This window comes from Lampetra fluviatilis, chromosome 70 (assembly GCF_964198595.1).
Source record: "Lampetra fluviatilis chromosome 70, kcLamFluv1.1, whole genome shotgun sequence".
NCBI lineage: Eukaryota > Metazoa > Chordata > Hyperoartia > Petromyzontiformes > Petromyzontidae > Lampetra > Lampetra fluviatilis.
Window position 1 is genome coordinate 2,744,176 of NC_136344.1, and position 24,515 is coordinate 2,768,690.

Here is a 24,515-nt window from a genome sequence, read left to right on the forward strand (position 1 = left end):
GTGGGTGGGTGGGTGAGTGAGTGGGTGGGTGGGTGGGTGATGCGGTTGAGTGCATGGGTGGATGAGTGGTTGAGTGAGTGGGTGGGTGAGTGGGTGAATTAGTGGGTGGCTGAGTGAGTGGGTGAATGAGTGGGTTGGTGGGTGAGTGGTTGAGCGAGTGGGTTGGTGGGGGAGTGGGTGAATAAGTGGGTGAATGTGTGAGTGGGTGAATGTGTGAATGGGTGAGTGGTTTGAGTGAGTGGGTGGTTGGGTGGGTGAGTGGGTGAATGAGTGGGTGGGTGAGTGAGTGAGTGGATTAAAGTGTGGGTGGGTGAGTGGTTGAGTGAGTAGGTGGGTGGGGGGAGTGGGCAAATGAGTGGGTGGGTGGGTGAATGAGTTCGTCAATGAGTGGGTGGGTGTTTGGGTGAATAGGTGGGTGGGATCGAATGAGTGAGTGAGTGCGTGGGTGAATTGGTGAGTGAATGGGTGGGTGAATGACTTGCTGAATGAGTGTGTGGGTGGGTGAGTGGGTGAGTGATTGAGTGGGTGGGTGAATGGGTGGGTGAATGGGTGGGTGAATGAGTGAGTGAGTGGGTGAATGAGTTGATCAATGTGTGTGTAGGTGGGTGAGTGAGTGGGTGGGTGAATAAGTGAGTGAATGGGTGGGTGAATGAGTAAGTCAATGAGTGTGTGGGTGAGTGAGTGGGTGAATGGGTGGGTGAGTGGGTGAGTGAGTGGGTGAGTAGGTGGGTGAATGGGTGATTGAGTGGGTGGGTGAATGGGTGGGTGAATGAGTGAGTGAGTGGGTGAATGAGTTGATCAATGTGTGTGTAGGTGGGTGAGTGGGTGGGTGAATAAGTGAGTGAATGGGTGGGTGAATGAGTAAGTCAATGAGTGTGTGGGTGAGTGAGTGAGTGGGTGAATGGGTGGGTGAGTGGGTGAGTGAGTGGGTGGGTGAGTGAGTAAGTCAATGAGTGTGTGGGTGAGTGAGTGGGTGAGTGAGTGGGTGAATGGGTGGGTGAATGGGTGAGTGAGTGGGTGAGTGGGTGGGTGAATGGGTGGGTGAACGGGTGTGCGGGTAGGTGAACGAGTTGTGCAATGGGTGAGCGGGCGGGCGAGCGGGTGGAGCGGGCGAGGTGGAGTCGCCCCGCTACTCACCCTCTGTTGACATCTCCTCCACAGGTGAGGCGGTTGGGCCGCTCATCCCTCGGATGTACCTGGGGAACACCTTGCTGATGCACCTGGTGAGCACGGCAGAGAGACACCAAACACACAGACAAAGCTCCCCCGTGTAGCCTCTAACAGGGCTGTCGGGGCAAGTGCTGTTAGTAGCAGCAGCAGTGTCTATAGACACACAGACAAAGGTCCCCCGTGTAGCCTCTAACAGGACTGTAGGGTCAAGTGCTGTTAGTAGCAGCAGCAGTGCCTATAGACACACAGACAAAGCTCCCCCGTGTAGCCTCTAACAGGCTGTCGGGGCAAGTGCTGTTAGTAGCAGCAGGAGTGTCTATAGACACACAGACAAAGGTCCCCCGTGTAGCCTCTACAAGGCTGTCGGGACAAGTGCTGGTCAGCACCACGCCCGGCCGCCTTTGTCTCCCCTAGTGCTGGTACTACACTCCACACCGGGTACTCGTTTAGGGCTGAGTCGACCTAGGGGAGGACTCAGGACCGGGTTCAGATGATCGATGCCGTCATTGTGATCGCGAGCGGGAATCGAACTCGGGGCCTTTGCCAGAGTTCGTGACGCGGTGCTGTGCTAACCGCTGCACCACCGCTCTCCACGTACAATGCACGTGTGTGTATGTCTGTGTGTATGTGTGTATGTCTGCGTGTGTGTCTGTGTGTGTGTGTATGTCTGTGTGTATATCTGTGTCTGTGTGTGTGTGTGTCTCTGTGTGTGTCTGTGTGTGTCTCTGTGTGTGTGTGTCTCTGTGTGTGCCTGTGTGTATGTCTGTGTGTGTGTGTCTGTGTGTATGTGTCTGTGTGTATGTCTGTGTGTGTGTCTGTGTGTATGTCTGTGTGTGTGTATGTCTGTGGTGTGTGTCTGTGTGTATGTCTGTGTGTGTGTCTGTGTGTGTGTCTGTGTGTGTGTGTGTATGTCTGTGTGTGTGTGTCTGTGTGTATCGAGGGAGGAGGAGCGACGCTCACAACAACGAGCGGAGCGCCGGGTGGCTAAAGCTCAGCAAGTTGGCACAGTAGGGGGCACAGGTGGTGCATCAGCCAGTCATCTCGATCATCTCGGTCAGTCGACCCGTGGCACCTGCTGGGTCTGCCCCGTGACCTCCTGCCAGCGGGCGTTCGACACTTCACGTGGCCTCAAGGTGCACATGGCCTGGCACAAGCGTCGTGGTGACGTCACCGCCACTTAGTGGCGAATGGCGGTTGTTGTTGTGTATGTATGTCTGCGTGTGTGTGTCTGTGTGTGCGTCTGTGTGTGTGTGTCTGTGTGTACGTCTGTGTGTGTGTCTGTGTGTGTATGTATGTGTGTATGTCTGTGTAACTGTGTGTGTGTGTGTCTGTGTATGTGTGTCTGTGTGTGTGTATGTGTATGTCTGCGTGTGTGTGTCTGTGTGTGTGTGTGTCTGTGTGTGCGTCTGTGTGTGTGTGTCTGTGTGTAACTGTGTGTGTGTAACTGTGTGTGTGTGTCTGTGTGTGTGTGTAACTGTGTGTGTGTAACTGTGTGTGTGTAACTGTGTGTGTGTCTGTGTGTGTGTGTCTGTGTGTCTGTGTGTCTGTGTGTGCGTCTGTGTGTGTGTGTCTGTGTGTAACTGTGTGTGTGTAACTGTGTGTGTGTGTCTGTGTGTGTGTGTAACTGTGTGTGTGTAACTATGTGTGTGTAACTGTGTGTGTGTCTGTGTGTGTGTGTAACTGTGTGTGTGTGTCTGTGTGTGTGTGTAACTTTGCGTGTGTAACTGTGTGTGTGTGTCTGTGTGTGTGTGTAACTGTGTGTGTGTAACTGTGTGTGTCTCTGTGTGTGTAACTATGTGTGTGTAACTGTGTGTGTGTCTGTGTGTGTGTGTAACTGTGTGTGTGTGTCTGTGTGTGTGTGTAACTTTGCGTGTGTAACTGTGTGTGTGTGTCTGTGTGTGTGTGTAACTGTGTGTGTGTAACTGTGTGTGTCTGTGTGTGTGTAACTGTGTGTGTGTGTCTGTGTGTGTGTGTGTATGTGTGTATGCCTGTGTAGCTGTGTGTGTGTGTGTTTGGGTGAGCGGTAGTGTGGTAGCAGTCAGCGCTACGCTGCGCTATGACCCCGGCGACACGGGTTCGATTCCCGCTCACGGCCAACACCCAGTGACGATCATCATTTATGAACGGCTCCTTTGGCCTTCGTTGCTCCCTGCTGCTGCTGCTGTTGCTGCTGCTACTGTTGCTGCTGCTGTTGCTGCTGCTGTTGCTGCTGCTGCTGCTGCTGCTGTTGCTGCTGCTGTTGCTGCTGCTGCTGCTGCTACTGCTGCTGCTGTTGCTGCTGCTACTGTTGCTGCTGCTGCAGCTGTTGCTGCTGCTGCTACTGCTGCTGCTGTTGCTGCTGCTGCTACTGCTGCTGCTGTTGCTGCTGCTGCTGCTGCTACTGCTGCTGCTACTGCTGCTGCTGTTGCTGCTGTTGCTGCTGCTACTGCTGCTGCTACTGCTGCAGCTGTTGCTGCTGCTGCTACTGCTGCTGCTGTTGCTACTGCTGCTGCTGCTACTGCTGCTGCTACTGCTGCTGCTACTGCTGCTGCTGTTGCTACTGCTGCTGCTGCTGCTGCTGCTGCTGCTACTGCTGCTGCTGCTACTGCTGCTGCTGCTACTGCTGCTGCTACTGCTGCAGCTGTTGCTGCTGCTACTACTGCTGCTGCTGCTACTGCTGCTGCTGCTACTGCTGCTGCTGCTACTGCTGCTGCTGCTGTTGCTGCTGCTGCTGCTGTTGTTGCTGCTGCTGCTACTGCTGCTGTTGCTGCTGCTGCTGCTGCTACTGCTGCTGCTGCTGTTGCTGCTGCTGCTGCTGTTGTTGCTGCTGCTGCTACTGCTACTGCTGCTGTTGCTGCTGCTATTGCCGCTGCCGCTTGAGGCTACACGGAGGGCCGGGGTGGATGGTCGTCGTCGTCGTCGTCTGGCGTACGTACACCGAGTGGTTGTTGGAGTGCCTGTGCTCCAGCATGTCGGCGAGCCGGACCCGTGGCTCCGCGTGTCTCTCCAGCATCACCACGTGTTTCTCCATCGCGAACTCCGCCTTGCCTCCCATGCTCAGGTTCCTGCGCGGCACGCAAAGTTTACATTTTAACACGTGTGAGGCTATAAAATAATGAAAATAAAACTTCATAAAATAATTCTCACGACGTTTCGGCCACAACGCAGGCAGCCGTCCTCAGGTGAAGAACAGCGTCTGTCGGGAAGACAGCGTCTCATTCAGAATTATTTTATGAAGTTAAATTTTTATAATTTTATTATTTCCCTTCTACGTGACGACTTTACCGAAAGAACCAAGAAGATGAATCCCTGCAGTCACGAAAGAAGCTTTCAATCGAAATTTACGTGTGAGGCTTTCGCGACCAATATTATTCATAATCACCGTTGTTTGGGTGTTAGTTCGCGTTATTTATAAATGTGTCGTAACCCTCCACCACCCGACACGGCCAATCAGTAACAAGTATAACCCGTAAAAACAAAGTGTTTCACTATAAATCCTTTATATGCGTGGCGGCTAGAGTCCTCTCGTCCTCTGGCTTGAGATGGCTGCCACCTATGGGTCAGATGATTGCATTGCACCATTAAGCAATTGGTAATTCAATATAATATTTTTGTCCTAAAAAGTGTAAAATTTTGGAAAAAAAATTTCACGAAAATGCATTTTCACGCACAACGAGTCTGTGTGCGAAATGTCAGCTCGATTGGATCACGGGAAGTGGGTTAAAAAACGACCGAAAGATTTGCACGGTCCTAAGCAAGCAAGCGAACTTAATATAAAGGATTTAAAAAAGTGTCACGTTGACAAAAGACAAAATAGTTCACTGCTTTAGCCCCATACCGGTGTGTTGAAGCGCGAAACCACAACATTTACAATTTGAGTTGTACGACGTTTCGCTGGTAATTGCATCCAGCATCATCGGGCATTTCGTCAGACACAGCAGAGCCCCTCACCATTCTGGCGAATTGCCCGATGATGCTGGATGCAATCACCAGCGAAACGTCGTACAACTCAAATTGTAAATGTTGTGGTTTCGCGTTTCAACACACCGGTATGGGGCTAAAGCAGTGAACTATTTTGTCTTTTGTCAACGTGACACTTTTCTACCGATTGGCCGTGTCGCGAGTGGTGGAGGGTTACGACACATTTATAATCAACGCGATCTAACACCCAAACAACGGTGATTATGAACGCAGTGCATACATTATCAGAGTTATGTTCTTTTGTTTGTATTACGAATGCAGGTATTGCGGTCTATGCAAACATGACTCCTTGTAACAAAAAAAAAGGTGTCAGTTTTGTTGCCAGATAGAAGGGTAAAGAACCAATTATCATATTTTTACTGGCAAATGAGGTTCCCATAGTGTATGAACGCAAAGTTTTCAGTTTTTCTTCTTCAGTATCATGTGTTGGGTGTAACCCTGTGAGCCGTGCGGATCTGGAGTCGGGTGCAACCGCAACGAGACAAAAACACGACCAGGAAATATCTTAAAGTGACTATGAGACATCTCCTTTACCAGTGGCAAAATATAGTAGTAGGTTTTTTTACCCTCTTCTTGGTTCTTTCGGTAAAGTCACGTAGAAGGGAAGTAATAAAATAATAAAACATGATAAAATAATGTCCGCGACCCGCTTCCCTTCTACGTGGCGACTTTACCGAAAGAACCAAGAAGATGAATCCCTGCAGCAGTCACGAAAGCTTCAAATCGAAATTTTATTACGTTTCATTTGTATTTTTTTGTTATGTTTTATTTTTATTATTTTATTAAGTTTTACTTTTATTATTTTATTATGTTTTACTTTTATTATTTTATAATATTGTATTTTCATTATTGTATTATATTGTATTTTTATTATTTTATTAAGTTTTATTTTTATTATTTTATTATGTTTTATTTTTATTCTTTTATTAAGTTTAACTTTTATTATATTGTATTTTTATTATTTGATTATGTTTTATTTTTATTATTTTATTATGTTTTATTTTTATTATTTTATTATGTTTCATTTTTATTACTTTATTATTTCCCTTCTACGTGATGACTTTACCGAAAGAACCAAGAAGATGAATCCCTGCTGCAGTCACGAAAGCTTTACATCGAAGGTTTTTACCCTTTCAACTGGTACAAACACTGACACCTTTATACAAGCGATCATGTTTGCAATAACCACAACACAAGCAGTCAAAAGCAAGCAAAAAGAAACAACTCTGATGATGATAATGATATGCACTGTCCTTGAAGTTGATTGGTCCACACCCGGGACAGCTTTCCTTAGAGCCTAGTCTCACATGGTGTTGGACCAGATGACGCCAAAAGGCGTACAACTCAAAAACAGCGCACCATCAGAGTATGAGAGCTCGGGGCAAGCATTTACACTATGAGACATCTCCTTTACCAGTGGCAAAAAATAGTAATAGGTTTTTACCCTTTCAACTGGTACAAAAACTGACACCTTTATACAAGGCATCATGTTTTCAATAACCACAACACAAGCAGTCAAAATGCAAAATATAGTGATAGGTTTTTACCCTTTCAACTGGTACAAAAACTGACACCTTTATACAAGGCATCATGTTTTCAATAACCACAACACAACCAGTCAAAATGCAAAAAAAAACACAACTCTGATAATAATATGCACTGTCCTTGAAGTTGATTGGTCCACACCCGAGACAGCTTTCCTTAGAGCCTAGCGGGTGGGCCCGGCGGGGGGCCCTGGGTGTAGTTTGGGGGGGCTCCCTCTCACCGCTGCAGTGTCCAGGCGAAGCGCAGGGCGATGTCCGTGGTGCCGTCACGCAACTCCGTGATCATGTCGGCCCGGCTGGGCGGGCTGACGCTCCACACGGAGCCCGAGTTGCCCTTGATTTTGGCGCGCGTCACGTCCCGGTGCTCGTACATGGACATGAACTGCAGCGCCGACTGGGGCACAACACGCGGACAGGTTTCAGTTTCAGTTTTCAGTTTCTTCATGTACAGTGAGGGAAAAAATAACCCGTAAAAACTAAGTTTTTCACTATAAATCCTTTATACGCGTGGCAGCTAGAGTCCTCTCGTCCTCTGGCTTGAGATGGCTGCCACCTATGGGTCAGATGATTGCATGCAACCGTTAAGCAATTGGTAATTACATATAATAATTTTGTCCTAAAAAGTGTAACATTTTGGAATTTTTTTTTTCACGAAAATTAATTGTCACGCACAACGAGTCTGTGTGCAAAATGTCAGCTCGATTGGATCACGGGAAGTGGGTTAAAAAACGACCGAAAGATTTGCACGGTCGTAAGCAAGCAAGCAAGTGAACTTAATATAAAGGATTTAAAAAGTATTTGATCCCCTGCTAATTTTGTACGTTTGCCCACTGACCAGAGGTCGCAAACGGGTTTTGATTCCTTACCCGTACCCGGCCGCACCAGGGTCGCAAACGGGTACCCGTACCCGGCCGTACCCGTACCCTACCCGTACCCGGCCGGGTACGGGTAGGGTACGGGTATCGGGTACCCGATTGCGACGTCTGGTGATGAAGCCATGTTGGAGGCGCGGGTGGGTTGATTCTAGGAACTTGAATTGTGAGAAGAGACAAGACGTTGGGAAATGAGTGACAAACGGTGACTCAACAGTGACTCACGGCCTACCCGTACCCGGCCGCACCAGGGTCGCAAACGGCTACCCGTACCCGGCCGGGTACGGGTAGCCGGGTATTGGGTAGGGTACGGGTATCGGGTACCCGGTTGCGACCTCTGCCGCTGACAAAGAAATGATCAGTCTATAATTGCAATGGTAGGTTTATTTGAACAGTGAGAGACAGATTAACAACAACAACAAAATCCAGAAAAAACGCATGTCAAAAATGCTATAACTTGATTTGCATTTTAATGAGGGATATGGTGTGGTGTGCTGCTGTGTGGTGTAGTGTGGTGTGGTGTGACACGGTGTGGTGTAGTGTGGTGTGGTGTGGCTCACCCCGCTGGAGGCGTGCTTGGTGTGGTGTGACACGGTGTGGTGTGGTGTGGTGTAGTGTGGTGTGGTGTGACACGGTGTGGTGTGACACGGTGCGGTGTGGTGTGGCTCACCCCGCGTGGAGCCGTGCTTGGTGTGGTGTGACACGGTGCGGTGTGGTGTAGTGTGGTGTGGTGTGCTGCTGTGTGGTGTAGTGTGGTGTGGTGTGACACGGTGTGACACGGTGTGGTGTAGTGTGGTGTGGTGTGGCTCACCCCGCTGGAGGCGTGCTTGGTGTAGTGTGGTGTGGTGTGACACGGTGTGGTGTGGCTCACCCCGTTGGAGGCGTGCTTGGTGTGGTGTGACACGGTGTGGTGTGACACGGTGTGGTGTGGTGTAGTGTGGTGTGGCTCACCCCGCTGGAGGCATGCTTGGTGTGGTGTAGTGTGGTGTGGTGTGGTGTGGTGTGACACGGTGTGGTGTGGCTCACCCCGCTGGAGGCGTGCTTGGTGTGGTGTAGTGTGGTGTGGTGCGGTGTGGTGTGGTGTAGTGCGGTGTGGTGTGGTGTGACACGGTGTGGTGTGGCTCACCCCGCTGGAGGCGTGCTTGGTGTGGTGTAGTGTGGTGTGGTGTGACACGGTGTGGTGTGACACGGTGTGGTGTGACACGGTGTGGTGTGGCTCACCCCGCTGGAGCCGTGCTTGGTGTGGTGTGGTGTGACACGGTGTGGTGTGGTGTGACACGGTGTGGTGTGGCTCACCCCGCTGGAGCCGTGCTTGGTGTGGTGTAGTGTGGTGTGGTGCGGTGTGGTGTGGTGTGGTGTGGTGTGACACGGTGTGGTGTGACACGGTGTGGTGTGGCTCACCCCGCTGGAGGCGTGCTTGGTGTGGTGTAGTGTGGTGTGGTGCGGTGTGGTGTGGTGTAGTGCGGTGTGGTGTGGTGTGACACGGTGTGGTGTGGCTCACCCCGCTGGAGGCGTGCTTGGTGTGGTGTAGTGTGGTGTGGTGTGACACGGTGTGGTGTGACACGGTGTGGTGTGACACGGTGTGGTGTGGCTCACCCCGCTGGAGCCGTGCTTGGTGTGGTGTGGTGTGACACGGTGTGGTGTGGTGTGACACGGTGTGGTGTGACACGGTGTGGTGTGGCTCACCCCGCTGGAGCCGTGCTTGGTGTGGTGTAGTGTGGTGTGGTGCGGTGTGGTGTGGTGTGGTGTGGTGTGACACGGTGTGGTGTGGTGTGACACGGTGTGGTGTGGCTCACCCCGCTGGAGCCGTGCTTGGTGTGGTGTAGTGTGGTGTGGTGCGGTGTGGTGTAGTGTGGTGTAGTGTGGTGTGGTGTGACACGGTGTGGTGTGACACGGTGTGGTGTGGCTCACCCCGCTGGAGCTGAGCTTGGCTTTGAGGGCTTCGTATTCGTGTTCCTGCAGCACGACCAGCTCGGGGTGCTGGGCACTCATCGTGAACAGCGGCTGTTCACATCAACAACAACATCAACAACAACATCATCAACAACATCAACAACAACAAATATCAACAACTGCATCAACAACTAAATCATTGTCAACAAACATCAACAACAACATCAACAACAACATCATCAACAACAACATCAACAACTACATCAACAACAACAACAACATCAACTACATCAACAACAACATCAACATCAACAACAACAACATCAACAACATCAACAACAACATCAACAACAACTACATCAACAACAACATCAACATCAACAACAACAACATCAACAACATCAACAACAACAACATCAACAACAACTACATCAACAACAACAACATCAACAACTGCATCAACAACTACATCATCAACAACTGCATCAACAACTACATCATCATCAACTACATCAATAACAAACATCAACAACCACATCAACAACTACATCATCAACAACTACATCAATAACAAACATCAACAACAACATCAACAAGAACAGCAACAGCAACATTAACAAACAACATCGTCAAAAACGTCAACAACATCAACAACAAACATCAACAACAACATCAACAACAACAACATCATCAACAAATATCAACAACAACATCAACAACAACATCAACAACAAACATCAACAACAACATCAACAACAACAACATCATCAACAAATATCAACAACAACATCAACAACAACAAATATCAACAACAACATCAACAACAACATCAACAACTACATCAACAACTACATCAACAACAACTACATCATCAACAACTACATCATCAACAACTACATCAATAACAAATATCAACAACAACATCAACAATAAATATCAACAACAACATCAACAACAACAAATATCAACAACAACATCAACAACAACATCAACAACAACATCAACAACTACATCATCAACAACTACATCAATAACAAATATCAACAACAACATCAACAACTACATCATCAACAAATATCAACAACAACATCAACAATATCAACATCAACAACTACATCATCAACAACTGCATCAATAAGAAACATCAACAACAACATCAACATCAACAAGAACAGCAACAACAACATCAACAAACAACATCGTAGAAAACGTCAACAACATCAACAACAAACATCAACTTGCAAACAACAACCTCAACAACATCAAAAAACAACATCAACACCAAACAACATCAACGACAACAAACATCAACACACAAGAACAACAACCTCAACAACATCAAAAGCAACATCAACAACATCAACAACATCAACAACATCAACAACATCAACAAACATCAACATCAACAACATCAACACCAAACAACATCAACAACAACAAACATCAACATCAACAACATCAACACCAAACAACATCAACAACATCAACAAACATCAACATCAACAACATCAACATCAACAACATCAACATCAACAACATCAACATCAAACAACATCAACAACATCAAAAGCAACATCAACAACATCAACATCAAACAACATCAACAAACATCAACATCAACAACATCAACACCAAACAACATCAACAACATCAACAAACATCAACATCAACAACATCAACATCAACAACATCAACATCAACAACATCAACAACATCAACAACATCAACAAACATCAACATCAACAAACATCAACATCAACAACATCAACACCAAACAACATCAACAACATCAACAAACATCAACATCAACAACATCAACATCAAACAACATCAACAACATCAACAAACATCAACATCAACAACATCAACACCAAACAACATCAACAACATCAACACCAAACACCAAACAACAACATCAACAAACATCAACATCAACAACATCAACACCAAACAACATCAACAACATCAACACCAAACACCAAACAACAACATCAACAAACATCAACATCAACAACATCAACACCAAACAACATCAACAACATCAACACCAAACACCAAACAACAACATCAACATCAACAACATCAACACCAAACAACATCAACAACATCAACACCAAACACCAAACAACAACATCAACACCAAACAACATCAACAACATCAACAACAACAAACATCAATAAACGCTATGGGCCCTCCCTGCTTCATAGCGCAGTGCGCTAACCACAGCGCCACCACTCCAATGCCAATACCCTGGCCATTCGCCACAGAGCGGCGATGACGTCACCACGGTGCCTGTGCCAGGCTAGGTGCCCCACTTTGAGACCATCACGTGATGTGACAGGAGGTCACGGGACAGATACAGGAGTCCACGGGTCTCTGTGTGGTGAGTCTATGGGTCTCTGTGTGATGAGTCTGTGGGTCTCTGTGTAGTGAGTCTATGGGTCTCTGTGTGATGAGTCTATGGGTCTCTGTGTGATGAGTCTATGGGTCTCTGTGTGAGTCTATGGGTTTCTGGTGTGTGAGTCTATGGGTTTCTGTGTGGTGAGTCTATGGGTCTCTGTGTGTGGGGAGTCTATGGGTCTCTGTGTGGTGAGTCTGTGGGTCTCTGTGTGGTGGGTCTATGGGTCTCTGTGTGGTGAGTCTATGGGTTTCTGTGAGGTGGGTCTATGGGTCTCTGGTGTGTGAGTCTATGAGTTTCTGTGTGGTGAGTCTATGGGTCTCTGTGTGAGTCTATGGGTTTCTGGTGTGCGAGTCTATGGGTTTCTGTGTGGTGAGTCTGTGGGTCTCTGTGTGATGAGTCTATGCGTCTCTGTGTGAGTCCATGGGTCTCTGTGTGAGTCTATGGGTCTCTGTGTGGTGAGTCAATGGATCTCTGTGTGGTGAGTCTATGGGTCTGTGCGGTGAGTCTATGAGTCTGTGTGGTGAGTCTATGGGTCTCTGTGTGGTGAGTCTATGGGTCTCTGTGTGGTGAGTCAATGGGTCTCTGTGAGATGAATCTCTGCGTCTCTGTGTGAGTCCATGGGTCTCTGTGTGAGTCTATGGATCTCTGTGTGATGGGTCTATGGGTATCTGCGTGATGAGTCTATGGGTCTCTGTGTGGTTAGTCTATGGGTCTCTGCGTGATGAGTCTATGGGTCTCTGTGTGATGAGTCTGTGGGTCTCTGCGTGATGAGTCTATGGGTCTCTGTGTGGTTAGTCTATGGGTCTCTGTGTGATGAGTCTATGGGTCTCTGTGTGGTGAGTCTATGGGTCTCTGTGTGATGAGTCTACGGGTCTCTGTGTGGTGAGTCTGTGGGTCTCTGTGTGGTGAGTCGATGGGTCTCTGTGTGGTGAGTCTGTGGGTCTCTGTGTGATGAGTCTGTGGGTCTCTGTGTGATGAGTCTGTGGGTCTCTGTGTGGTGAGTCTGTGGGTCTCTGTGTGGTGAGTCGATGGGTCTCTGTGTGGTGAGTCTGTGGGTCTCTGTGTGGGTGAGTCTATGGGTCTCTGTGTGATGAGTCTATGGGTCTCTGTGTGATGAGTCTATGGGTCTCTGTGTGATGAGTCTATGGGTCTCTGTGTGATGAGTCTATGGGTCTCTGTGTGGCGAGTCTATGGGTCTTTGTGTGATGAGTCTACGGGTCTCTGTGTGATGAGTCTGTGGGTCTCTGTGTGATGAGTCTATGGGTCTCTGTGTGATGAGTCTGTGGGTCTCTGTGTGGTGAGTCTATGGGTCTCTGTGTGATGAGTCTGTGGGTCTCTGTGTGCGGGGAGTCTATGGGTCTCTGTGTGATGAGTCTATGGGTCTCTGTGTGATGAGTCTGTGGGTCTCTGTGTGATGAGTCTGTGGGTCTCTGTGTGATGAGTCTGTGGGTCTCTGTGTGATGAGTCTGTGGGTCTCTGTGTGCGGGGAGTCTATGGGTCTCTGTGTGATGAGTCTGTGGGTCTCTGTGTGATGAGTCTATGGGTCTCTGTGTGAGTCTATGGGTTTCTGTGTGGTGAGTCTGTGGGTCTCTGTGTGGTGGGTCTATGGGTCTCTGTGTGGTGAGTCTATGGGTTTCTGTGAGGTGGGTCTATGGGTCTCTGGTGTGTGAGTCTATGAGTTTCTGTGTGGTGAGTCTATGGGTCTCTGTGTGTGGGGAGTCTGTGGGTCTCTGTGTGATGAGTCTATGGGTCTCTGTGTGGTGAGTCTATGGGTCTCTGTGTGATGAGTCTATGGGTCTCTGTGTGGTGAGTCTGTGGGTTTCTGTGTGATGAGTCTATGCGTCTCTGTGTGAGTCCATGGGTCTCTGTGTGAGTCTATGGGTCTCTGTGTGGTGAGTCAATGGATCTCTGTGTGGTGAGTCTATGGGTCTGTGCGGTGAGTCTATGAGTCTGTGTGGTGAGTCTATGGGTCTCTGTGTGGTGAGTCTATGGGTCTCTGTGTGGTGAGTCAATGGGTCTCTGTGAGATGAATCTCTGCGTCTCTGTGTGAGTCCATGGGTCTCTGCGTGATGAGTCTATGGGTCTCTGTGTGATGAGTCTATGGGTTCTGTGTGGTGAGTCTGTGGGTCTCTGTGTGATGAGTCTATGGGTCTCTGTGTGATGAGTCTATGGGTCTCTGTGTGGTGAGTCTATGGGTCTCTGTGTGGTGAGTCTGTGGGTTTCTGTGTGATGAGTCTATGGGTCTATGTGTGGTGAGTCTGTGGGTCTCTGTGTGATGAGTCTATGGGTCTCTGTGTGGTGAGTCTCTGGGTCTCTGTGTGGTGAGTCTGTGGGTCTCTGTGTGATGAGTCTATGGGTCTCTGTGTGATGAGTCTATGGGTCTCTGTGTGGTGAGTCTGTGGGTCTCTGTGTGATGAGTCTATGGGTCTCTGTGTGATGAGTCTATGGGTCTCTGTGTGATGAGTCTATGGGTCTCTGCGTGATGAGTCTGTGGGTCTCTGTGTGGTGAGTCTATGGGTCTCTGTGTGATGAGTCTATGGGTCTCTGTGTGATGAGTCTATGGGTCTCTGCGTGATGAGTCTATGGGTCTCTGCGTGATGAGTCTGTGGGTCTCTGTGTGATTAGTCTGTGGGTCTCTGTGTGATGAGTCTATGGGTCTCTGTGTGATGAGTCTGTGGGTCTCTGTGTGATGAGTCTATGGGTCTCTGTGTGATGAGTCTGTGGGTCTCTGTGTGATGAGTCTATGGGTCTCTGTGTGATGAGTCTATGGGTCTCTGTGTGGTGAGTCTGTGGGTCTCTGTGTGATGAGTCTATGGGTCTCTGTGTGATGAGTCTATGGGTCTCTGCGTGATGAGTCTATGGGTCTCTGCGTGATGAGTCTGTGGGTCTCTGTGTGATGAGTCTATGGGTCTCTGTGTGATGAGTCTATGGGTCTCTGTGTGATGAGTCTATGGGTCTCTGTGTGATGAGTCTATGGGTCTCTGTGTGATGAGTCTATGGGTCTCTGCGTGATGAGTCTGTGGGTCTCTGTGTGATTAGTCTGTGGGTCTCTGTGTGATGAGTCTATGGGTCTCTGTGTGATGAGTCTGTGGGTCTCTGTGTGATGAGTCTATGGGTCTCTGTGTGATGAGTCTGTGGGTCTCTGTGTGATGAGTCTATGAGTCTCTGTGTGGTGAGTCTATGGGTCTCTGTGTGGTGAGTCTATGGGTCTCTGTGTGATGAGTCTATGGGTCTCTGTGTGATGAGTCTGTGGGTCTCTGTGTGGTGAGTCTATGGGTCTCTGTGTGATGAGTCTATGAGTCTCTGTGTGATGAGTCTATGGGTCTCTGTGTGGTGAGTCTATGGGTCTCTGTGTGATGAGTCTATGGGTCTCTGTGTGGTGAGTCTATGGGTCTCTGTGTGATGAGTCTATGGGTCTCTGTGTGATGAGTCTATGGGTCTCTGTGTGATGAGTCTATGGGTCTCTGTGTGGTGAGTCTATGGGTCTCTGTGTGGTGAGTCTATGGGTCTCTGTGTGGTGAGTCTATGGGTCTCTGTGTGATGAGTCTATGGGTCTCTGTGTGGTGAGTCTATGGGTCTCTGTGTGATGAGTCTATGGGTCTCTGTGTGATGAGTCTATGGGTCTCTGTGTGATGAGTCTATGGGTCTCTGTGTGGTGAGTCTATGGGTCTCTGTGTGATGAGTCTATGGGTCTCTGTGTGATGAGTCTATGAGTCTCTGTGTGGTGAGTCTATGGGTCTCTGTGTGATGAGTCTATGGGTCTCTGTGTGATGAGTCTATGGGTCTCTGTGTGATGAGTCTATGGGTCTCTGTGTGGTGAGTCTATGGGTCTCTGTGTGGTGAGTCTATGGGTCTCTGCGTGATGAGTCTGTGGGTCTCTGCGTGATGAGTCTGTGGGTCTCTGTGTGATGAGTCTATGGGTCTCTGTTATGAGTCTATGGGTCTCTGTTATGAGTCTATGAGTCTCTGTGTGATGAGTCTATGGGTCTCTGTGTGGTGAGTCTATGGGTCTCTGTGTGATGAGTCTATGGGTCTCTGTTATGAGTCTATGGGTCTCTGTTATGAGTCTATGAGTCTCTGTGTGATGAGTCTATGGGTCTCTGTTATGAGTCTATGAGTCTCTGCGTGATGAGTCTATGGGTCTCTGTTATGAGTCTATGGGTCTCTGTGAGATGAGTTTATGGGTCTCTGTTATGAGTCTATGAGTCTCTGTGTGATGAGTCTATGGGTCTCTGTTATGAGTCTATGGGTCTCTGTGTGATGAGTCTATGGGTCTCTGTGTGTTGAGTCTATGGGTCTCTGTGTGATGAGTCTATGCGTCTCTGCGTGATGAGTCTGTGGGTCTCTGTGTGATGAGTCTATGGGTCTCTGTGTGATGAGTCTATGGGTCTCTGCGTGATGAGTCTATGGGTCTCTGTGTGGTGAGTCTATGGGTCTCTGTGTGATTAGTCTATGGGTCTCTGTGTGTGTCTATGGGTCTCTGTGTGATGAGTCTATGGGTCTCTGTGTGATGAGTCTATGCGTCTCTGCGTGATGAGTCTATGGGTCTCTGTGTGGTAAGTCTATGGGTCTCTGTGTGATTAGTCTATGGGTCTCTGTGTGATGAGTCTATGCGTCTCTGCGTGATGAGTCTATGGGTCTCTGTGTGGTGAGTCTGTGGGTCTCTGCGTGATGAGTCTGTGGGTCTCTGTGTGATGAGTCTATGGGTCTCTGTGTGATGAGTCTGTGGGTCTCTGCGTGATGAGTCTGTGGGTCTCTGTGTGATGAGTCTATGGGTCTCTGTTATGAGTCTATGGGTCTCTGTTATGAGTCTATGAGTCTGTGTGATGAGTCTATGGGTCTCTGTGTGATGAGTCTATGGGTCTCTGTGTGATGAGTCTATGGGTCTCTGTGTGATGAGTCTATGGGTCTCTGTGTGATGAGTCTATGGGTCTCTGTGTGATGAGTCTGTGGGTCTCTGTGTGATGAGTCTATGGGTCTCTGTGTGATGAGTCTGTGGGTCTCTGTGTGATGAGTCTATGGGTCTCTGTGTGATGAGTCTATGGGTCTCTGTGTGATGAGTCTATGGGTCTCTGTTATGAGTCTATGGGTCTCTGTTATGAGTCTATGAGTCTCTGTGTGATGAGTCTATGGGTCTCTGTGTGGTGAGTCTATGGGTCTCTGTGTGATGAGTCTATGGGTCTCTGCGTGATGAGTCTGTGGGTCTCTGTGTGATGAGTCTATGGGTCTCTGTGTGATGAGTCTATGGGTCTCTGTGTGATGAGTCTATGGGTCTCTGCGTGATGAGTCTGTGGGTCTCTGTGTGATGAGTCTATGGGTCTCTGTGTGGTGAGTCTATGGGTCTCTGTGTGATGAGTCTATGGGTCTCTGCGTGATGAGTCTGTGGGTCTCTGTGTGATGAGTCTATGGGTCTCTGTGTGGTGAGTCTATGGGTCTCTGTGTGATGAGTCTATGGGTCTCTGCGTGATGAGTCTGTGGGTCTCTGCGTGATGAGTCTATGGGTCTCTGTGTGATGAGTCTATGGGTCTCTGTTATGAGTCTATGGGTCTCTGTTATGAGTCTATGAGTCTCTGTGTGATGAGTCTATGGGTCTCTGTGTGGTGAGTCTATGGGTCTCTGTGTGATGAGTCTATGGGTCTCTGCGTGATGAGTCTGTGGGTCTCTGTGTGATGAGTCTATGGGTCTCTGTTATGAGTCTATGGGTCTCTGTTATGAGTCTATGAGTCTCTGTGTGATGAGTCTATGGGTCTCTGTTATGAGTCTATGAGTCTCTGTGTGATGAGTCTATGGGTCTCTGGTATGAGTCTATGAGTCTCTGCGTGATGAGTCTATGGGTCTCTGTGTGGTGAGTCTATGCGTCTCTGCGTGATGAGTCTATGTGTCTCTGTGTGGTGAGTCTGTGGGTCTCTGCGTGATGAGTCTATGGGTCTCTGTGTGATGAGTCTGTGGGTCTCTGTGTGATGAGTCTATGGGTCTCTGTGTGATGAGTCTGTGGGTCTCTGCGTGATGAGTCTATGGGTCTCTGTGTGATGAGTCTGTGGGTCTCTGTGTGATGAGTCTATGGGTCTCTGTGTGATGAGTCTGTGGGTCTCTGCGTGATGAGTCTGTGGGTCTCTGTGTGATGAGTCTATGGGTCTCTGCGTGATGAGTCTATGGGTCTCTGTGTGATGAGTCTGTGGGTCTCTGCGTGATGAGTCTATGGGTCTCTGCGTGATGAGTCTATGGGTCTCTGTGTGATGAGTCTGTGGGTCTCTGTGTGATGAGTCTATGGGTCTCTGCGTGATGAGTCTATGGGTCTCTGTGTGATGAGTCTATGGGTCTCTGCGTGATGAGTCTATGGGTCTCTGCGTGATGAGTCTATGGGTCTCTGCGTGATGAGTCTGTGGGTCTCTGTGTGATGAGTCTATGGGTCTCTGCGTGATGAGTCTATGGGTCTCTGTGTGATGAGTCTATGGGTCTCTGTGTGATGAGTCTATGGGTCTCTGTGTGATGAGTCTGTGGGTCTCTGCGTGATGAGTCTGTGGGTCTCTGCGTGATGAGTCTGTGGGTCTCTGCGTGATGAGTCTGTGGGTCTCTGTGTGATGAGTCTGTGGGTCTCTGTGTGATGAGTCTATGGGTCTCTGTGTGATGAGTCTGTGGGTCTCTGCGTGATGAGTCTATGGGTCTCTGTGTGATGAGTCTGTGGGTCTCTGCGTGATGAGTCTGTGGGTCTCTGTGTGATGAGTCTGTGGGTCTCTGTGTGATGAGTCTATGGGTCTCTGTGTGATGAGTCTGTGGGTCTCTGTGTGATGAGTCTATGGGTCTCTGTGTGATGAGTCTATGGGTCTCTGCGTGATGAGTCTATGGGTCTCTGCGTGATGAGTCTATGGGTCTCTGTGTGATGAGTCTATGGGTCTCTGTGTGATGAGTCTATGGGTCTCTGCGTGATGAGTCTATGGGTCTCTGTGTGATGAGTCTATGGGTCTCTGTGTGATGAGTCTATGGGTCTCTGTGTGATGAGTCTATGGGTCTCTGTGTGATGAGTTTATGGGTCTCTGTGTGGTGAGTCTATGGGTCTCTGTGTGGTGAGTCTATGGGTCTCTGTGTGATGAGTCTATGGGTCTCTGTGTGATGAGTCTATGGGTCTCTGTGTGATTAGTCTATGGGTCTCTGTGTGATGAGTCTATGGGTCTCTGTGTGGTGAGTCTATGGGTCTCTGTGTGGTGAGTCTATGGGTCTCTGTGTGATGAGTCTATGGGTCTCTGTGTGGTGAGTCTATGGGTCTCTGTGTGATGAGTCTATGGGTCTCTGCGTGATGAGTCTATGGGTCTCTATGTGATTAGTCTATGGGTCTCTGTGTGATTAGTCTATGGGTCTCTGTGTGGTGAGTCTATGGGTCTCTGTGTGATGAGTCTATGGGTCTCTGTGTGGTGAGTCTATGGGTCTCTGTGTGGTGAGTCTATGGGTCTCTGTGTGATTAGTCTATGGGTCTCTGTGTGTGTCTATGGGTCTCTGTGTGATGAGTCTATGGGTCTCTGTGTGATGAGTCTATGGGTCTCTGCGTGATGAGTCTATGGGTCTCTGTGTGGTAAGTCTATGGGTCTCTGTGTGATTAGTCTATGGGTCTCTGTGTGATGAGTCTATGGGTCTCTGTGTGGTGAGTCTATGGGTCTCTGTGTGATTAGTCTATGGGTCTCTGTGTGTGTCTATGGGTCTTTGTGTGATGAGTCTATGGGTCTCTGTGTGATGAGTCTATGCGTCTCTGCGTGATGAGTCTATGGGTCTCTGTGTGGTAAGTCTATGGGTCTCTGTGTGATTAGTCTATGGGTCTCTGTGTGATGAGTCTATGGGTCTCTGTGTGATGAGTCTGTGGGTCTCTGCGTGATGAGTCTATGGGTCTCTGTTATGAGTCTATGGGTCTCTGTTATGAGTCTATGAGTCTGTGTGATGAGTCTATGGGTCTCTGTGTGGTGAGTCTATGGGTCTCTGTGTGATGAGTCTATGGGTCTCTGCGTGATGAGTCTGTGGGTCTCTGTGTGATGAGTCTATGGGTCTCTGTTATGAGTCTATGAGTCTCTGTGTGATGAGTCTATGGGTCTCTGTTATGAGTCTATGAGTCTCTGTGTGATGAGTCTATGGGTCTCTGTTATGAGTCTATGAGTCTCTGCGTGATGAGTCTATGGGTCTCTGTTATGAGTCTATGAGTCTCTGCGTGATGAGTCTATGGGTCTCTGCGTGATGAGACTATGGCTCTCTGTGTGATGAGTCTATGGGTCTTTGTGTGGTGGGTCTATGGGTCTCTGTGAGTCGATGGGTTTCTGTGTGATGAGTCTATGCGTCTCTGCGTGATGAGTCTATGGGTCTCTGTGTGATGAGTCTATGGGTCTCTGTGTGATGAGTCTATGGGTCTCTGTGTGATGAGTCTATGGGTCTCTGTGTGATGAGTCTATGCGTCTCTGCGTGATGAGTCTATGGGTCTCTGTGTGGTGAGTCTATGGGTCTCTGTGTGATTAGTCTATGGGTCTCTGTGTGTGTCTATGGGTCTCTGTGTGATGAGTCTATGGGTCTCTGTGTGATGAGTCTATGCGTCTCTGCGTGATGAGTCTATGGGTCTCTGTGTGGTAAGTCTATGGGTCTCTGTGTGATTAGTCTATGGGTCTCTGTGTGATTAGTCTATGGGTCTCTGTGTGATGAGTCTATGGGTCTCTGCGTGATGAGTCTGTGGGTCTCTGTGTGATGAGTCTATGGGTCTCTGTTATGAGTCTATGGGTCTCTGTTATGAGTCTATGAGTCTCTGTGTGATGAGTCTATGGGTCTTTGTTATGAGTCTATGAGTCTCTGTGTGATGAGTCTATGGGTCTCTGTTATGAGTCTATGAGTCTCTGTGTGATGAGTCTATGGGTCTCTGTTATGAGTCTATGAGTCTCTGCGTGATGAGTCTATGGGTCTCTGTTATGAGTATATGAGTCTCTGTGTGATGAGTCTATGGGTCTCTGTTATGAGTCTATGAGTCTCTGTGTGATGAGTCTATGGGTCTCTGTTATGAGTCTATGAGTCTCTGCGTGATGAGTCTATGGGTCTCTGTTATGAGTCTATGAGTCTCTGCGTGATGAGTCTATGGGTCTCTGCGTGATGAGACTATGGCTCTCTGTGTGATGAGTCTATGGGTCTTTGTGTGGTGGGTCTATGGGTCTCTGTGAGTCGATGGGTTTCTGTGTGATGAGTCTATGCGTCTCTGCGTGATGAGTCTATGGGTCTCTGTGTGATGAGTCTATGGGTCTCTGTGTGATGAGTCTATGGGTCTCTGTGTGATGAGTCTATGGGTCTCTGTGTGATGAGTCTATGCGTCTCTGCGTGATGAGTCTATGGGTCTCTGTGTGGTGAGTCTATGGGTCTCTGTGTGATTAGTCTATGGGTCTCTGTGTGTGTCTATGGGTCTCTGTGTGATGAGTCTATGGGTCTCTGTGTGATGAGTCTATGCGTCTCTGCGTGATGAGTCTATGGGTCTCTGTGTGGTAAGTCTATGGGTCTCTGTGTGATTAGTCTATGGGTCTCTGTGTGATTAGTCTATGGGTCTCTGTGTGATGAGTCTATGGGTCTCTGCGTGATGAGTCTGTGGGTCTCTGTGTGATGAGTCTATGGGTCTCTGTTATGAGTCTATGGGTCTCTGTTATGAGTCTATGAGTCTCTGTGTGATGAGTCTATGGGTCTTTGTTATGAGTCTATGAGTCTCTGTGTGATGAGTCTATGGGTCTCTGTTATGAGTCTATGAGTCTCTGTGTGATGAGTCTATGGGTCTCTGTTATGAGTCTATGAGTCTCTGCGTGATGAGTCTATGGGTCTCTGTTATGAGTATATGAGTCTCTGTGTGATGAGTCTATGGGTCTCTGTTATGAGTCTATGAGTCTCTGCGTGATGAGTCTATGGGTCTCTGTTATGAGTCTATGAGTCTCTGTGTGATGAGTCTATGGGTCTCTGTTATGAGTCTATGAGTCTCTGCGTGATGAGTCTATGGGTCTCTGTTATGAGTCTATGAGTCTCTGCGTGATGAGTCTATGGGTCTCTGTTATGAGTCTATGAGTGTCTGCGTGATGAGTCTGTGGGTCTCCCGGACGATATCAACCGAGCGGACGGCACACACCACCTCCGCCTCCCGACGACACGCTCCAACACGCTCCAACACGCTCCAACACGCTCCAACACGCTCCAACACGCTCCAAAACGCTCCAAAACGCTCCAACACGCTCCAACACGCTCCAACACGCTCCAACACGCTCCAACACGCTCCAACACGCTCCAACACGCTCCAACACGCTCCAACACGCTCCAACACGCTCCAACACGCTCCAACACGCTCCAACACGCTCCAACACGCTCCAACACGCTCCAACACGCTCCAACACGCTCCAACACGCTCCAACACGCTCCAACACGCTCCAACACGCTCCAACACGCTCCAAGCGCGTACCTGGTAGCGCCCGAGCGTGATGGTGATGGTGACGTCGATGGGCGTGTTGGCCTGGCCCGCCACGGACTTGAGCAGCGACATGAAGAGCAGCGGGAACCAGACGATGCAGATGAGCAGCACCACGATCATGCCGCCCATGCCGTACTTGACAACCTTCTTTTTCTTCTGCCCCTTAGGCTGCGGGTACCTCTGTGGGAGGGCGGGCAAGTGGGTGGGCAAGTGGGTGGGGTGGGTGGTGGTGGGGTGGGGTGGGTGGGTGAGTGGGTGGGTGAGTGGGGTGGTTGGGTGGGTGGTGTGGGTGGTGGAGTGGGTGGGTGGGTGGGTGGGTGGGTGGTGGGTGGTGTGGGTGGGTGGGAGGGTGGGTGGTTGGGTGGGTGGGGTGGTTGGTTGGTTGGGAGGGAGGGTGGGGTGGGTGTTGTGGGGTGGTGGGGTGGGAGGGTGGGAGGGTGGTGGTGAGTGGGAGGGTGGGGTGGGGTGGTGGGTGGTGGTGGGGTGGGGTGGTGGGTGGTGGGGTGGTGGGAGGGTGGGTGGTTGGGTGGGTGGGGTGGGCGGGGTGGGTGGGGTGGTGGGGTGGGTGGGGTGGGTGGGGTGGTGGGGTGGGTGGGGTGGTTGGGAGGGTGGGGTGAGAGGGGTGGGGTGGGTGGGTGGGAGGGTGGGTGGTGGGAGGGGTGGTTGGGAGGGTGGGTGGGGTGGGTGGGTGGGTGGGTGGGTGGTGAGGTGAGGTGAGGTGGGTGGGTGGGGTGGTGAGGTGGTGGTGGGGTGGTGGTGGGGTGGTGGGGTGGGGTGGGTGGTGGGTGGAGGGAGGGTGGGAGGGTGGGGTGGGTTGAGGTGGGTGGGGTGGTGGGTGGGGTGGGTGGGTGATACGATTGGGGTGGGTGGGGAGGGTGGGGTGGTGGGGTGGGTGGGAGGGCAGGAGGGCGGGCGGGCAAGTGGGTGGGGTGGTGGGGTGGGTGGGTGGGAGGGTGGGGTGGTTGGGTGGGAGGGTGTGGGTGGGGTGGTGAGGTGGTGGTGGTGATGGGTTGGTGGGGTGGGGTGGGTGGGGAGGTGGGTGGTGGTGAGGGTGGGAGGGTGGGCAAGTGGGCGGGCAAGTGGGTGGGTGGTTGGTTGGGAGCGTGGGGTGGTTGGGTGGGTGGGTGAGATGGGGTGGGTGGGGTGGGTGAAGTGGGTGGGTGGGTGGAGGGTGGGTGGTGGGGTGGTGAGGTGGTGGGGTGGGTGGTGGGGTGGGTGGTGGGGGGAGGTGGGTGGGGTGGTGAGGTGGGTTGGTGGTGGTGGTGGGGTGGTGGGTGGTGGGTGGTGGGTGGGTGGGGTGGGGTGTGGTGGGGTGGTGGGGTGGGTGGGGTGGGTGTGGGTGGTGGTGGGGTGGGTGGGGTAGGGAGGGTGGGTGGGAGGGGTGGTGGTGGTGGTGGGGTGGTGGGTGGGGTGGGATGGGTGGTGGTGGTGGGGTGGTGGTGGAGGGTGGGTGTGGGTGGGGTGGGGTGGTGTGGTGTGGTGTGGTGGGGTGGAGTGGGTGTTGTGGGTGAGTGTGGTGGGTGGTTGGTTTGGTGGGATGGTCTCCGTCACGGCCATCGTGAACCCCCTGATAGACAGAGAGAGACACCCAGACCATGGGCGTGGCGCCCCCCACCTCCCCCCCCTCCCCCACCACTCCCCCTCCCACCCCCTCCCACCCCCACCCCCCTCTCTCGGCACCTTCTCGGACTCTCGCCAGCACTTGAGGATGAAGATGTTGGCGTAGATGTCCTCCACGCACATCCAGTTGGAGAGGCTCAGCGTCGTGTCGGTCCACACCCAGTCCATGACGGCGCGCAGCTCGATGAGGAACGGCACCAAGCGGAACCTGGGGGGGGGGGGGGGTTGTGGGGGGGGGGGGGGTTGGGGGGGGGGGGGGTTTGGGAGGTGCGGTCTTTTAGCGCTGGTGTTTGAGTCTGCACTCGACGTACTCAACCCACCCAGCTATTCACTCACTCACCAACCATACCATCGATCATCACCTCACTCACCCATCACCCCTCACCTCACTCATCACACCCATCCATTCACTCACTCACCCACCCATTCACTCACTCACCCATCTATTCACTCACTCACTCACCCACCCCTCCATTCACTCACTCACCCACCCATCCATTCACTCACTCACCCACCCATTCATTCACCTCACTCACCCACCCATCCATTCACTCACTCACTCACCCACCCATTCACTCACTCACTCACACACCCATCT

At 50.3% G+C, this 24,515-nt stretch overlaps 1 protein-coding gene across 1 annotated transcript in view; it reads right to left on the reverse strand.

Moving 5' to 3' along the window:
- LOC144952841 (piezo-type mechanosensitive ion channel component 1-like) overlaps positions 1–24,515 on the reverse strand; it is a 42,846-nt gene that overhangs the window by 15,471 nt on the left and 2,860 nt on the right. The window contains exons 2-7 of the mRNA XM_078883310.1: positions 23,978–24,125; positions 22,289–22,477; positions 9,458–9,550; positions 6,896–7,068; positions 4,086–4,214; positions 1,138–1,220 (exon numbers count right to left, since the gene is read on the reverse strand). Coding sequence (XP_078739436.1) covers positions 1,138–1,220; positions 4,086–4,214; positions 6,896–7,068; positions 9,458–9,550; positions 22,289–22,477; positions 23,978–24,125 — 815 coding nt within the window. The remainder of the gene's footprint in view (positions 1–1,137; positions 1,221–4,085; positions 4,215–6,895; positions 7,069–9,457; positions 9,551–22,288; positions 22,478–23,977; positions 24,126–24,515) is intronic.